Below are 16,747 nucleotides of genomic sequence, written 5' to 3' on the forward strand. Positions count from 1 at the left end.
GCCAAGCCATCGGGGCAGCGCGGATAGAGTCGTTCGCCTGTGCCTTGGCGGGGCGGGCCAGCCATTAGAGAAAAAACCGACTATCAATACGGTAAAAGAAACAGAGTTTCTTCCCACCATCATAAGAAGAAATGGCGCAAGAAACCAACCGACTGCGTATACCGCCACGAGAGAGAGAGGAGAGATCGAGGGGGAGAGACAGAGAGAGAGATAGAGAGAGAGAGAGAGAGATCGAGGGGGGAGAGACAGAGACAGAGAGAGAGAGAGAGAGAGAGAGAGAAAAGAGAAAAGAGAGAGAGAGGAGCAAACAGAGAGAGAAAGAGAAAGAGAGAGAGCAGACAGAGAGAGAAAGAGAGAGCGTGAGAAGGAGCGAACGAGAGAGAGAGAGAGAGAGAGAGAGGAACTTGCAGAAAGAGAGAGAGAGAAAGAGCGGAAGAAGTAGAGAGAAAGCAGGAAAGAGAACGAGCGGAAGATATATCAACCCAACCAACACCCTACCGACGCTAATAACCCCGTCCAAGTCCAAAACTACGTAGGTCTGAACGCCTCAGGGGGAGATTTCGTTACCATCCAACGACCAATTAAAATCCGTTCCCACGACCCGCCCACCAATTGTACACGACCTTGCATGCTATAAATACTTGTAAAACGTATCTTAATTCACTGTACTGTAAACTCTCATAGATGACTGCCTGTGCCGCTGTCGACACGTTAGAGGAATAAAACCTAAGACAAATGAAAATCTTTACATGTCCTTAGGAAACTTAATACACCAGCTACATGCTGACGAGAAAAAGATAATAAGAAGAATTGAGAAGATTCTATATAAATTAAATGCCGTTGAAACAGCTATTGTATTCAAGCTACTGCCCTCAGAGAACCGCCTTCCTAATAATAATAATAATAATATCTTCCGCTTCAATTGCAAGACAATTCACCTGTTCCAAATATCAGTGGTCGGATGCTTTGTTCCTGTTTCTGGTTATCTGTAGCAATATACTGAATCAGGGAACACGGGGGAAAGAAGGGAATTTAATACTGAATTACAGTATCAGTACCACTCTCAGTTAATCTCTCTCTCTCTCTCTCCACGATCCCTCGTATTGTTCCTGTGACCTAATTCTCTGACATTCTCCTGAAGGAGTCGCCGACGGTGACGAAATAATGTTATTGTGACTCTTGGTGGTCAAGCAGTAATTCATGAATAAGCAAGGTTGGTATCTTGCCTCTGTTGCATAACAAATAACAAGATATTGCGTAATTAATTACATGGATAACCATCGAAAATAACAAAGGCTTTCTCTACCCCATTAGCCTGTCATCATGAATTCTGATAAGTGTTCAGGAAAAATATAAGAATTCTTATAAAAATGCTTATTCTGTTGACCCTTAGAACGGATTGTAAAAAATTAAGGTTTTATACTTTACAAACTTAAGATTGTTAAATTCCCTCGGCTAAATTCCCTACATATACTACATCTGTAGTTACCCAAGGTCCCATATATAGAAAAAAAATAAATAAATAAAAACATTGCAACACGTAACTAGTAGTAAGTTCGGACGGACTTTTTTTTTTTTTTCTTTTTTTTAATCTGCAGCAGCGCTGTCTTCTGAGCAATGCAATTACTATATACAGAGCATATACACAAATAGGTAAATTCACAATAACGATGGATTTGGCCAGTACGAGTATGTATGTACTATATATGTATATGTTTTATATTTATACAGATACGTATATATATATATATATATATATATAATATATATATATATATATTATATACTTAAGGTCTATATATATTCAATGTCTTGCCTTAACTACGACATCATACAAGCATATACATGTACAATAGATCGACCGGGTTCCACTAAACAAATTACATACTGCACATGTAGCGCCATCCCAACATTCATTATTCTATATATATATATATATATATATATATATATATATATATATATATATATATATAGCAAAGTGAATTAACACTGTAATTCCAACTGTGTGTGTGTGTGTGTGTCTGTGGCATAATTGTAGATCAGGAGTTATTTCAGCTGTTAGAAATACTTGTTTCCAGTGAATGGTACCAGTAGATTCTAGATTTCTAGATTCAGTGCTAGAATCAACTGGCAGATATACAAATAAAAAAAATATTTAAAGGAAGACACCTGGTAATACGAAAACGTTTATAATTCTCTCTCTCTCTCTCTCTCTCTCTTCTCTCTCTCTCTGAAGTTTGTCTCTGTACTCATTGACAAATTTGTAAACGTCATTATTTATACTTGGAGGATCTAACTCATCATCCACACACCCCCAACCATTCCCCCCCCCCCTACATTCGGGAATCGCAACTACGCGCGTGCATGAACTCCCAGAGCAGAATTTCCCCCAAAAAGGGGTGGGGGGTGGGGGGTGGGAAGTAAACTTGAAAGGGATTTATATATCTCAAGGGCGTCCTTCGGCCTAATGGCGTCTCAGGCAGCTGGAATGTGTCCCGCTAAGCATCCTTCGAGTACTACTAGCTCAAATTTCTTAACTTTTATTAATTTCCCCGCCCAAGTCGGATAGTAGCAGTAGTAGAAAAAAGAGAGAGAGAGAGAGAGAGAGAGAGAGAGAGAGAGAGAGATGAGAGAGAGAGAGAGAGAGTATTAATACGGCAGGGGTTGAGTCTAGCACTCATGAGGTACAATGCAACTGGAATACACAATTAGACCATAGCACGAATAACAAAAAGGTTGGTGTCGCCAAATCACATGACGTTACGTCCTTAAGGGAGCAACTGTGATATATATACGCCCATCCCCGCGGTTACCAAACACGGAACCGCGTCTAAGCAAACACTAAAAGTACCTGGTAGTTAGTTGATCACGGGGGAATGCAATCCCAACGTGGGATGAGCAAATCATAGGCTATAGGCCTAGCAACTTAATTCTCAGATAGCTAAGAACCTAGAGAAGCCACCGGATAAAAGGGGGAAAGCGGAGGGTTACGGCTGAAGATTTATCATATATATATATATATATATATATATATATATATATATATATATAATTTGATATTCACATCACCTACAGGAATGCGTGGCTCACGAGGTGGTCACGTGACACCATCGGTCTAGCCACAACCGGTACAAAATTTCGCAATAGAAAATCCGCTGTTCATGAATTATGAATTGGACCCGAGACAAGACAACAGGTGTCCCCTGTGAATTTGGAGGTAAATGATCAGTGTACCGCTAACATAGGCGCTCACACATGTGAACAGGGAACGTGGTACTACTACTAGTACTTGTATAGTACTTTAGTACAGAGGTCATGACTTCTTAGGCCTCAGTACAAATGGACTGATAAAAAAAGGGAAATATTAGTCTGAGAACGAGTTGAATTACCGACAAGTTAGGAAATGTTGAATGATAAAAGGTATTGTTATATTTCTGGTAAAAAAAAAAAAAAAAAAAAAAAAAAAAAAAAAAAAAAGTTCGTCTACTATACGACACATATACTAAGTATATATAGTCTTCTGAATATACACACGTTGAGACATATAGGTCACGTATACCCGAATATACCCTAACAATACAGTCAGGTGACTAAATGAAGTACGAGAGAGAAATGAAATACCTATATTATTGTCGACGGATGAGTAGAACACACTTCCTGGTTCACTGGACCGACCATTTTCTATTATTAAATAATTAATATTTTCGCGAAGGATTTTCATCTAAACAACCGTAAACTAAGCTAACCTAACTTTCCACACCTTCACTAACTTAGTTTTTTGCTGCAATTTAACGACTGGATATTGAATAATTGGCTTGATTATAAAAATAACATTCGATGAATTTACTTACTTTACGACTTGATTGAAGGCTGCTGCTGTGGATCAACCGATCGAGAACCACGTTCCGTGCAACGTTTTAAATGCAAGACGTGTCTTGCAATGTAGAATATTATTTAATTTGCATCCGAAGTTATTTTAAGGACGTTAAAAACTATTTATAGTGAATATTATTCTCGTTAATTCGGATTCCGACCGAGAGTAGGCCTAGGCCTATACACCGGTTATAGGATAATTCTACAGAAAATTTCAAAAAAATCATATAAAAAAACTTCATTAGAATCTTATAATCGCAAAGTATCATTATATTCACGTCAAAATCGATTACCACAGCATGTATAACGCCATTTTAACGTTTAAGTGGTTCGAAACCCACAGGATGACATAGCCGTGAGGGCGACATCTTGGAATTCCAAGTTGACCCATTTAGAAAAACTAGAATAAATTTACCTGGAGTCGACAAATTCCTCTTAGGAACGTAATGCTTCAACGTCGACGGTCCATATTAACGAAATGAAATGAAATTGATCCGTTGCAGCGCAGAATATCCATAATATCGACGATATTTGGTCTTAACGAATTATCACTACAACAGTCCTCCGTAAATGAAGCCTCACCTTCAGTCTCTCACACTGAGAAACTACGTATTCGTATTACGTAATCCAACTGCCATTTTAGTCTTATTTTTTCGATTTTTATTTCAATTTTAAGCTTGGAAATGTAACATTCAGTCCATTTCATAGTTCTAATATCTTTCATTGGGTTATAAATAGTGATAATTTTGATGTATCGGTGTTTATTCAATATTACAAAACGCTCAAATGGGTGGAATTAAGAAATGCAAGCTCGGTGGTCTTGATGAGAGCATTTTTTTTAAGAAATGCGAAGACCTTGCCATATAGTTCAAACCTGTAATGATTGATGATAATTAAATCTTTATATAACGATTATATATAAAAAACATTTACAAAGACTGTATTAATGTATTTCTTCATGTAATTTCCAGATTGCGATCGTCGACAAGATGAAATAACCATCTATACTCAGGTTCGACATAAGGCGAGACGGATTTGTTTTCAAACTACGTTTGCGCAGACCAAGAGAGTCCCACACAATATGACTTCTTGGTTCCAAATCTTTGCCGTCCTTTTGGGGATAGTTTCTCAGAGTAAGATTCGCCATTCCTTATGTATTTCATTCTGGTTTTTCCGGGGAGAAATCTGTTATTGAATAAGATTGGGTTTTATGCTCTCAGAGAGTTTGAAATGAAGAATTTATTACATGAATATGTTGGACTACACGTAAAAGAAAGTATTTGATGGGGGTAATATATGCCTATGAAGGTTAAAATAACTAAATTACTTCAATATTCATCTTCCTAGCCAATGGATACAACAGCGAAGACAAACTCAGGCACGACTTATTCGCGACGTATGACAAATTCTCGCGCCCTTCTCAAACCACAGCCGTCAACATTAGGATTTCGATCAAGCATTTTGAAATGGTGAGTCGTCGGCCATGTTACTGTTTTGTTGCGTAAACACAGACTTAAAATAATATTTTAAAGTTGTTTTTGTTATTAAAATCGAAGCTGTGTTGCTGCTGTGATTCTTGTTATTATATGTATAACAATAGGAATTTTGAGTTTAGGTCAAAGGGGAGTTTGTCTGAGGCAAATCAGGTGCTTCCATTATTTTTTCCTTTCATTTCACTCAGTTTATCTTCCTGTTCGTTATAATTTCAGGACGAAAGGAGTCACTCGTTGATGGTCGATGCGTGGATGTCAAATGTAAGTCCTTCAAGTGTACTACGTACTACCAATCTCGTTTTCAGAAGACATTAGGAGGGAGAAATTGATAGAATAATATACAAAGATATTTATATATTTAACCGATTTCGTTGTCAAAGGTATTAGGCGTAGGTGAAGTTCTGATAAACGTGCAATAAATTTACAGAAAAATTATATATAGAACGTCTGTCATTCCCAAATTCCTTTCCTCACAGGAATGGCGGGACCCTAGACTCAGTTGGAATCCTAATGGTTACGAAGCCATCCCCAGCATCACGGTGCCCCACGACATGCTGTGGAAACCGGATATTGCTGTATATAACAGGTAAAATGAATAAAAAAAACATTGGTTTTATTACTGTTAGAAATATAGGATGTTTTTCTTTCTAGTTCATTACACGTGTCATATGAGTTTTATATTCTTGTAAAAAATGGGTGGCCTTTAGGACCAGCTACTCCCCTGGTGGGATTACCTAAACGTGAGACACTGCAGGAAATACAGAGGAAAGGACTGAGAATCCCAGAGCCTGTAATAAATCATAGCTTTTACTTTTCTTCTGTTAGTTGTGTTATGCGTCGAGGCAATGCCTTTACAACGGCGTATAAGTTAGGGAAAAACATCCCTTCCTCGTCGTCATAACTTATTATGGAAGGCCTAAATTCCTTCAAATCAAACCAAAAACTCACAAAGTAGTCATCTCTCGTGTTTATCATTCACTTTGAAGGCCTGAAAACCATTAGACATTCATGAAAACGAAGAAAAACTTCGAAAAATTGAAAGAAATGGACCCATATACACACACAGTTACTCCTTCCAGCGCCGACGTCGGGGGGAACTTAGCCTACGGCAACGTGCTCGCACTCCTCAACTCCCGCGGGATGATCGTGTTCGTGGCCCCTGCGAAGCTGCACTTCACGTGCGTGATGGACCTCACCGGTTGGCCGCACGACACCCACAATTGCACGTGCGTCATCGGCTCCTGGATGCACGACGGGCACGCCATTAATCTGAGGTTACCGGATGACAAGCCCGAGGTAGGTTTCTGAAGACGCTTAGGCCTAGTGTTTGCATACGTTTTTGTAAGATTAGGCCAAGTTTTATAGGTTTAGGTTAAGTTTTAGGTGTCATGTATAATGATAATGATGAAAAAGTAGATAAATATGGAATTATTATTATCATCATCGTTGTTAATACTTTTGTAGTAATAAGGAAAATGAGATAAATGGAGATTATTACCTATTATTAGTTTTGTTTTACTGTCGTACGAGCAATGTTATATAATGTTGGTTATTCGATTATTCCATTATTATTTTCAATGATGCCGTTTTTTTTTTTACGCCTGAAAATATCAATGATGACGATTGATAAATAATTAGTATAGTAATGGGAGGAGACGGGTGACGAGACACGTTCCTTTATTTCAGCCGCACCTGTTACTCGTGTTTACCTAAAACACGTCTCTCTCTCTCTCTCTCTCTCTCTCTCTCTCTCTCTCTCTCTCTCTGCTCTCTCTCTCTATCTCTCTCTCTCTCTCTCTCTCTCTCTCTGCAAAGATACGTAGTACTATTTTTTTCAAATGATATACCAGGTTATTCCTGTGAATATATGAAGCTATTTTATCCACGCTGAAACTGTAATGAATTTATAATTCAATTCGTACCATCATTTCATTCCGGTCATCACCATTCCAGCTCAGTCTACCAGCGCGCTTCACCGAAGACGGCCGGAACATTTCCAGAGGCTCCTGGAAACTCGTCGATTCTAGCATCGTCCGAAAAGTCAAGAATTACACGTGCTGCAAGGAACCTTACATCACAATTCACATGTCGATGCTGGTTACGCGGAATGCTCCGGCTTACGAGTGGACTGTGAAGGGGCCTGCTATAGGTAGGCCTATGCTTGAGCATCTGTTAGACTTAGTGATTTTATTGTCCTCATTTCTCCTCCTTATGCTCTTCCTTTTATCCTCCTTCTCCTCCTCCTCCTCCTCCTCTCTGCTAGAGGAAAGCAATGGTAAGTTTGCGTGCATTCTTAGGAAGGTTGAGCAAGAGAAAGATGCTAAAGAAAACGGATCATTGTTTACATTCTTCTTCCTCTTCTTCTTCAGAGTATATAGGAAATGACACCTCCGCTCATTCTCTTCCTCGCAGGACTAAGCATCCTGACGCTGGTGGTCTTCCTGCTGCCTCCTGCCGCAGGAGAAAAGGTGATATTCGGGATCCTGTGCCTCCTCCTAGATATGGTGTACATAGCGTTCGCCTCCAGTACTATAGTGTTGTCGCCGTCGCACCTCCCTCTCATAGGTATGGGACGGCCAATGTTTGCGAGAGGTGTTTTTCATTTTTATTTATATTTTTTTCTTAAGTTTTGTGTTTTGTGTTTGGAATAAGTAAACAGGTAAATAGATAGGTAAATAAATACTGGTTTTGGTAGTTTAAGATGCCGAGCAATTATAGTTCATCAATGCCTTCAAAACATCTAAACAATGAAAGTATTTTTTTAAATCTTAATTTGCATCTCTGTAAGTTACATGTGGTGCCATTTACTTGTGGGATTCGGCTTGTAAATTCACACACACACACATAATATATATATATATATATATATATATATATATATATATATATATATACATATACATATACATATACACACTATAAATGTTATGTTATCTGTATTACCTGGTAATAGTGCTTTCCGCTTAATACCAAGTTATTCATTATTATTTATAGTGGAAATGATCTGCAAGCAAGCAACGCTGGTCATTGCAAGCATCGTGATCAGTGCCTTGTCACTGAGGGTGGCTAGGGACCCCCACACCTCTGGTCTGCCCTCCTTCATCAAGACGCCCTTGCTGGCTCTGTCCCCCTGCTTCTGTCTGGAGAGCTACAAGAACCTCGTGAGTATGATGCGCGAGATGAGAGGCCCCTCTGCCCTCTGAAAGGCCTTGTGGGCTAATGCCATTTTCAATGTGAATTAGTTCACCAAATTTAAGGCACCTTCGTCCCCTCAGATTTGTTGTTAATGCCCTTGTGGATTAATTCGTAAGAAATACCACTTTCATTGTAGTTAAGATCACCAAATTTAAGCCATTTCCGTCCCCTTTACAGGGCTGTTAGGGCGTTGTGGGCTAATTCGTAGAAATACCACTTTGCCTGTGAATAAGTTCACCAAATTTAAGGCACTTACTGTTGCTGTAAGGTCCTTGTGGGCTGATACGTATAAAAGAAATACACTTTCTTTGTGAACTGGGTCGCTAAATTTAAGGCTCTTGCGTCCATGACAGCTTCATAATCATTCTAAATTGATCAATATTTTGGATAGCTGTGAGAACAAGGACCATATCGACATTTTCGTATATTTCAAAGCAATTCCTGTTTTTGGCAACTCTAGGGTTGAATTATAAGCTTCACGTACTGTGTTTTTTTTTGACAGCTGCAAAGGATTTACAAGTTAAATAATGAATTTCAAGATTTCTTTTTCGGTGACTGGTAGACTCTCGTTAGTAGAATCTCTAATTCCATAACATTTTCACATTAAAATTCCTTTTTTGGGGGGGCTGGGGGAGGAGGGCCATTTTTTTTACAACTGAAATATCCTTATTAGAAGGTTCATATATTTCATAGCATTTTCCACTTTAAATTTCCTTATTTTAGCCAAAAAAAATGCAAAATCTCATCAAATAACTGGTACTAGTAGTAGATTCACATCAGCGGTGCATCTGGTGTCTAGGCCAGTCCCTTACGACGCTCCTGATTGGCTCTTGTTAAGCCAATCACAGGGCTGGAAACTCTCAGTCTCTGGGGAGAGTTCACATAGGCAGGATGTATGTTCCACCTCTCTTGAGGGATACGTCTTTCAACAGTATCCCTCGGGAGAGGTGGCACATACATCCTGCCTATGTGAACTCTCGAGAGAGAATTAATTTCCAGCCCTGTGATTGGCTTATCAACAGCCAATCAGGAACGTTGTAAGGGACTGGCCTAGACACCTGATACAGGGTGATATGAATCTACTATAGTAGTAGTTGACAGGCTTTGCCTTTGAAACGTCTCCCCCCTATCGACCTATTTATCTTTCCATGTCTTCTTCCCAAAAGGCATCGAGGGTCCACCACCACCCGTATTATCCCCACCCCTTGAAAACGGACGAATACGACTTGAAGGAGAACGGAAACGGGCACGTTTATGCCCCAGAGGTCAGCACGTGCCCGGGCTTCGATTGGCTTCTGCTCTCGGCCTTCCTGGATCGACTTTGCCTCGTCATCTACGTCGTCATCTTCATCGTTAACATATGCAAATTCAGCGCCATTCTTTGAAGAAGAAGAATGGGAAGACTTCGTTTTGGGAGCTGCTCTTGGCTGCGCGCGCATCTCTTCAGGTTGGAGTTGGGGGGCGGGGCTTCCGGGTTCAAATCGGTAGATTTGAGGTGACCTGAGGAGCTATAAATGAAGAAAATAGGACGTAAATTGAGAAAGATACATTGCGAAATAGAAGAAAATAGACTGCCAAATATTTAAGATTAAATAGTGAAGGTTAGACTGGAAAATAGACAAAAATAGACGTGTAAACAAAGAAAATTAGACTAAAAAATAGAGGAAATTAGACCTACGTAGACATTAAGGAAAAGTCTGGGAAAGTGAGCAAATGTCTTAGAAAATAATGAACAATTACTTGGAAACAGAAAAAAACAGACCCACTAAAAATTTTACATGAGCTGGAAAATTATGGAAAACAGTCTGTAAAATAAGACTGGAAGGCAGACAAAACTAGACTGAAAATGGTGAAAAAGACTAAAAAAGACTAAAAAAATAAATAACGGTGAAAAATAAGCAGAAAATACTGACCAGTACTGAAAGTAGTGAAAACTAGACAAGATATTGAAGAATAGACTTCAAAACAATTGAAAATAAACTTCAAAATAGTGGAAAGTAGACTGAAAAATAGTGAAAACTCTATACACGATTGTTTGTATACATATTCAGTATTATAATGGGTAAACAGCAGAACCTTTACAGTGCAAGAAATACTCAACCACAAATTGTAAATAGTAAAAGTATAAATAAAAAAATACGTAAAACGGAAATCAATGGCAAAAATATTCGTAGAAACAAGGCGTTTAACATTGAACTACTCAGAGATCTATCTGTAGGTTACAGAGATCGATCCTGTAATATTTGTATGGTCGCTTTCTTCTGTAATCTTGCTGTAATGCTGTATATTATACAGTATGATCTAAATGAGTATTTAATCTCCTAGATCATACCGGTAACGTAAAGTTGTCATTTGGGCATGAGAGTCCAAAACTGACGAATTACACTGTTACGGGGTCACCTTGCAAATATCAAATTTTGCACTTCAGAAAAGTTCGCGTCAAGGAGTTATTTTGTTTATCCATTGTAAAGTTATTAATATTGAAATGCTTTAAATATTATATACTGTAGATTTCAAGTAAGTCAAGTTAGTGAAAGAGATAATTAGACAGATGGCAAAGCTAAGTGTCATTTAGCCCAGTTCATTTACGCCCTTGAATACTGTGACAGTCAATTGGTTCTCTGTCTCAACTCTCAAGAACAGTCAGTTCTTGTCTTTACTGGATCTGTGGCAACAGGTTTATAGTGACTGGTTCTGAGTAATTACATTATACCTTTGGAGAGACAGAGATTCCTTGTAACATTTGTAACGTGTAAAGGCCAGTTGAAATAGTATTTTTAGAAGTATTTATATGTGTACCCAGCTGGCGTTGCTCAAAAGTCGTGACCTGTTTCATTTTTTATGTTTATTAGTTGAGAATCACTGCATTTTTACACTTATTATAGGTATATCTAATTGGCGTTGCCCCGAAGTCATAGACTCCCTTCTTTGCATTGACATTAGCAGGATTTAATGTTTATTTGAATACAGGAATTAATGTTTATTTGAATATGTGTTGCATACAGCTTTCAACTAATGTATATTTGCATGTGTGTATCTACCTGTTTATGTACCGTATTTTACCGAAACCAGATATGTTTTATGTTTTGAAAATAAACCGTTTAGGTTTATTCCCAGATTTATTGTGGTTGCATGCAAATTTTCGTAAAAGATTTATTTTATATTATACGTATAAAATGGTTGTCCCAGATGTGTGTGTGTGTTTTATTTAAGGCTCATCATGGCGTATATGATTCCATACACAACTGTGATAAGATTAAAGAGACGAAGAAAGTTTTTTTTTTTTTCGTAGAAACCCTTGAAGAACTTTTTTTTTTTTTTTTTTTTTTTTTTTTTGGGGGGGGGGTTGGGTTTATTAAGGAAGTTTTTTCATACGTGTGATTCAAGAGAGGTTTTTTCTAACCTACGTTTCGTAGAGGGAGTTTTATTTTCATGGGCGTCATCAAAAACTACCGAAGAATTATATTTTTTTCCGTTGGATTTGATGAAGGAGGTTATGTTTTTCACATATGTGTGACTCAAGGGAGGTTTTTTCAAACCGTCATTTAGTAGAGAGTTAAATTCATCTCCATGGCATCAGAAAAACCTCCTGATGACCAGTGTTTTTTTTTATGCAGGAAGTTTTTTCTTATGTGCTTGGACCAAGAAAGGTTTTCCGTACCCACCCACTTAGTAAAGAGTAAAATTTCTGTCAGGCGTCAGCAAAAAATAAAACTTCTAGAACTAGGTGGGTTTTTTTTACGTTTGCATTTAATGAAGGAAGGTTTTTTTGGAACTAGTTTTTTTTATCTTACACTTAATAAACCAAGGTTTTTTTTTCTTAGCTGCGTGAGTCAAAACAGGTTTTTATTTTCTAACCTTCATAGACATCACAAAAAACTTTTTTTTTTCACCTGGAGTCAGTTTTTTTTTTTTTTTATTCGGGTCAGTTTTTTTTACCCTCATTTGGTAGAGGATAAATTCCTCCTTGGCATCACCACAAGAGAGTTTTTTTTTTTTTTTTAATTCTGGGTGTCAGTTTAAGATTTCTTTTTAATAAGTGTCCTGGCTTTTAATCTCATGCAATTATTTCCTTTACCCTCTGTGTTAATTTAGGATTACATATATATGATATAAGTAATATAATATATATATATATATATATATAATATATATATGTATATATTGTATGTATACTATATATATATATGATATATATATGTATGTATATATATATATATATATCTATATATTATATATATCTATATATATATATATATATATATATATATATATAGATATGTATATATTATATATATATATATATATATATATATATATATATTATATATATATATATATATATATATATATATATATATATATATATATATATATATATATATATAGAAACCGAGGTTTTGATTACAAATAAGCAGATCGTAAGAAAAATGCAATCTGTATTTACTAAGCCATTAACTTCGAGCCACACCGCCCACCGCACCCTCAGCGCCCTTAGCAATGAAGCCAATCCATGTGGTTCTGAGGGCGGCATTCCACCGGACACTCGGCGAAGGGCTCCATCACGTATCCTGCTATGAAGGACTTCTCCCCCACGTAGGTGAAATTGTCCCTCCTGGTGGGGAAGGGCTCCGAGTAGCCGAAATTCTTGCAGAAGTAAGAAGCGTGTACCGTGATATTCCTCCCCGCTATCGGCCAAAGTTTCCTCTGCAGGAGGAGAGGGCGAAGTCGTGTGAGTCTCTCTCTCTCTCTCTCTCTCTCCTCTCTCTCAGAGGGGAAAGGGCGGATGGTATTTTAAAGGGGACTAGTTGGGAACTCGTCTAGGTTTTGTTTGCTGTTGGGAACTTATCTAGGGTCTGTCTAGTGTTGTGAACTAGTTGGAACTCATCTAGGTTTTGTTTGCTGTTGGGAACTAGTTGGAACTTATCTAGGGTCTGCTTACTGTTGGGAACTAGCTGGGAACTCATCTAGGTTTTGCTTAGTGTTGTGAACTAGTTGGGAACTCATCTAGGTTTTGCTTAGTGTTGGGAACTAGTTAGGAACTCATCTAGGTTTTGTTTGCTGCTGGGAACTAGTTGGAACTTATCTAGGTTCTGCTTACTGTTGGGAACTAGTTAGGAACTGATCTAAGTCTGTTCAATGTTGGGAACTGCTTGGAAACTAATTAATCTAGGTTCTGCTTACTGCTTCAAACTAATAAATGCAATTACAAATTAACGTAATTAAAATTAATAAAAAAAATTAACACTAAAAAGTAATGCAATACAACCAGTGTCATTAAAAATCAAGAAGATAATCCAGAAATTTAGCGTAATCCAAAAACTGCATCTACTTATATCTAATGCCATTTGATGCTCATTGATAATGTAATTTAATGTAATTGGCATCAACATAGTGAAAAGTGTTGCAATTAAATAAGTGTCATGAAAAATCAAGAAGATAATCGTGCAATATAACGTAATAAATATCAGCATCTAATTATATTTAATGCCATTTGATGCTCATTTAATGTAGTTTAATGTAATTCAATGTCATTCGATCACGATAAGTGTCATTAAAAATCTAGGTAATCCAGCAATTTAACATAATAAAAACAGAATCCAATTATATTCAATGTAATCTAATGTAATTCGCTTACGATAAGTGTCATTAAAAATCAAGAAGATAATCGCACAATTTAACGTAGTAAAACACAGCATCTAATTATATCTAATGTCATATGATCCTCATTTAATGTAATCTAATGTAATTCGCTCACGATAAATATAATTAAAAATCAAGATAATCCAGCAATTTAACGTAATAAAAATATCGTCTAATTATATTTAACGTAATTTAGTGTAATTATAGTGTAATTCATAATTAATTTGTTAATTAAATGTAATTGAATTTGAATTAAAAATTTGTAATTTTAATAATTGTAAATTTAAGTAATTAAATGTGATTGTAATTAAATGTAATTGTAATTTAATGTAATTAAATGTAATTGTAATTTAATGTAATTAAATGTAATTTAATGTCATTTAATGTAATTAAATGTAATTGTAATTTAATGTAATTAAATGTAATTAATGTAATTTAATGTAATGAAATTCGATTTATTGTAATTTAACGTAATTCGCTCACAAGCATCTCCCGCTGATCCGCGAAGACGTCCTTCTGAGTGTAGAATGCGGACCCGAAGATCCGCCGGGTGGCGTTAAGGATGTCAGCCGCTCGCCAATCGTTACATCCGCCCCACATCCCCGCCAGCATCCGGGCGCCATGGCGTGGGTAGTCCCGCATCGCGTGGAAACACTGGGGAAGGAGAGAGAAAAAGTTAAGAAGGTTAACGGGTAGTTAGTTAAGTATCGCGTGGAAACACTGGGGAAGGGAGAGAGATCAAAGTTAAGAAGGCTAACGGGTAGTTAAGCATTAACAGGTAGTTAAGCATCGCGTGGAAACACTGGGGAAGGGAGAGAGAAAAAGTTAAGAAGGTTAACGGGTAGTTAGTTAAGTGTCGCGTGGAAACACTTGGGAAGGGAGAGAGATCAAATTTAAGAAGGCTAACGGGTAGTTAAGCATTAACAGGTAGTTAAGCATCGCGTGGAAACACTGGGGAAGGGAGAAAGAAAAAGTTAAGAGAGTTAACGGGTAGTTAGTTAAGTATGGCGTGGAAACACTGGGGAAGGGAGAGAGAAAAAACGGAAATAAGAAGGTTTTTAGGCAAGGTTAAGGTCACGGGAAGAGAATATGTATACAGATAGGATGGATTTAAGGGTGGTGTGTATGGAAACACTGAAGGAAGTAGAGAAACAAGCAAAGAAAAGGTTAAGATTAAGGGTGGCATCGGTATTCACAATGCGTGGGAACACTGAACGAGGAGGAGAAATAAAAAGCAAAGTATCGTAGAAGAATAAGCGTCAAGGTCGACTCACCGTCCCGTCCTTGATCCAATCCTCGACGGCGTCGACCTCCCTTTGGAGGATGGGAGAATCTGCGTCTCGGACCATGTACCTGTCTACGAGGGCGTCACCCATCGGGGCGAACCGCCAGACCCTCCCGAAGGCGTAGGTGATGTTGCCGAAAACTGCGAGGAGGAGAGAGAAAGTATAAGTAGGCCCTACTTGCCTAGTAAGGTGAGAGTGAGGAGAAGTTGCAGTGTATGGTGAAAGAAAGAAGGCCGACGGAACCATGCAAAAGATCTAGAAGAGGAAAGTATCTCTAGAATTTGAGTTTTGCCTTTGATTTTCAGAAGTCAGGAACTGATCTTTGGAAAACTATGAACCATAAGGATGAATTCATCTGCCATCTTCATCTAGCTTTTGCACTACTGAAAGCAGTCATTTCAAGTATTCAGCAATCATGACCTAGCTTCGGAACTACTTGAAAAATATTTTGAATCCTCAACAAACTTGACTTAGCATCTGGAACTACTGAAAACAGAATCATTTAAAGTCTCCAGCAATCATGACCTAGCTTTTGAACCACTAAAAAAAGTAATTAAAGTCCTTAGCAATCATGACCTAGCTTTTGAACCACTAGAAAAAAGTAATTAAAGTCCTTAGCAATCATGACCTAGCTTTGTAGCTTTGTGACCACTGCCAAAAAACATTTCAAGTCCTCAGCAATCATGACCTAGCAAAGGAACCACTAGAAATACAAGAAAATTCATCAACAATGCCCAAAAACCACCCGAGAATCACTTGACTAACCTGGCAGATTCTCGATGTGGCAGAGATCCAGCTGCGGATAGGTGCAAGACAGGTCGCAGAGCCAATTCCGGACAGTGGCGTTGTGCATGTCCATTCGATGGTAGAACCGGATGACCCAGTCCGGATACACTTCGGCAATCCGGGGTATCAGGAGCTCCATACCCAGGTAGTAGTCGTTTGGGAAGTCCCCGAAGACTGAGTAACTCACGACCTGGAAAGCAAACGTTTTGCTAAGGTAAGACTCTGGGGACAGGTCGTCTTGTCTGCAGAAGGTTCTGTACTTTCACTGGACTTGGTCAGAGGACTGAACTTCATCTTGATTAAAAGTCTCTCTCACCTTTTGATGTGGCCCTCGAAAGGTCTTACCTTTTGATGTATCCCTCTGAAGGTATCCCCCTTTTGACTTGGGGCCCCTAACAGCCTCTCACCTTTTGGCATGGACCCCTAAAAGTCTCTTGCCTTTTGATGTGGCCTTATGAAGGTCTCACC

General features: G+C 38.0%; 1 protein-coding gene and 1 long non-coding RNA gene across 2 annotated transcripts; one reads left to right on the forward strand and one right to left on the reverse strand.

The window, feature by feature from the left end:
• Nucleotides 1-4,832: 4,832 nt before the first annotated feature.
• LOC135204300 (neuronal acetylcholine receptor subunit alpha-6-like) lies at nt 4,833-11,837 on the forward strand. Its single transcript, XM_064234456.1, has 9 exons — nt 4,833-5,009; nt 5,224-5,345; nt 5,586-5,630; nt 5,846-5,955; nt 6,449-6,665; nt 7,323-7,518; nt 7,782-7,934; nt 8,364-8,530; nt 9,731-11,837. The coding sequence occupies exons 1-9, from the start codon at nt 4,958-4,960 to the stop codon at nt 9,947-9,949; spliced, it is 1,281 nt and encodes a 426-aa protein (XP_064090526.1). The 5' UTR covers nt 4,833-4,957; the 3' UTR covers nt 9,950-11,837.
• Nucleotides 11,838-12,986: 1,149 nt separating this feature from the next.
• LOC135203877 (uncharacterized) lies at nt 12,987-16,741 on the reverse strand. Its single transcript, XR_010312064.1, has 4 exons — nt 16,259-16,741; nt 15,482-15,633; nt 14,691-14,861; nt 12,987-13,271 (listed from the first exon to the last, which is right to left on the reverse strand). It is a non-coding gene; the product is annotated as an uncharacterized LOC135203877 (long non-coding RNA).
• Between the last annotated feature and the right edge of the window lie 6 nt (nt 16,742-16,747).

The sequence above is a fragment of the Macrobrachium nipponense genome, chromosome 44 (assembly GCF_015104395.2).
Source record: "Macrobrachium nipponense isolate FS-2020 chromosome 44, ASM1510439v2, whole genome shotgun sequence".
Lineage (NCBI taxonomy): Eukaryota > Metazoa > Arthropoda > Malacostraca > Decapoda > Palaemonidae > Macrobrachium > Macrobrachium nipponense.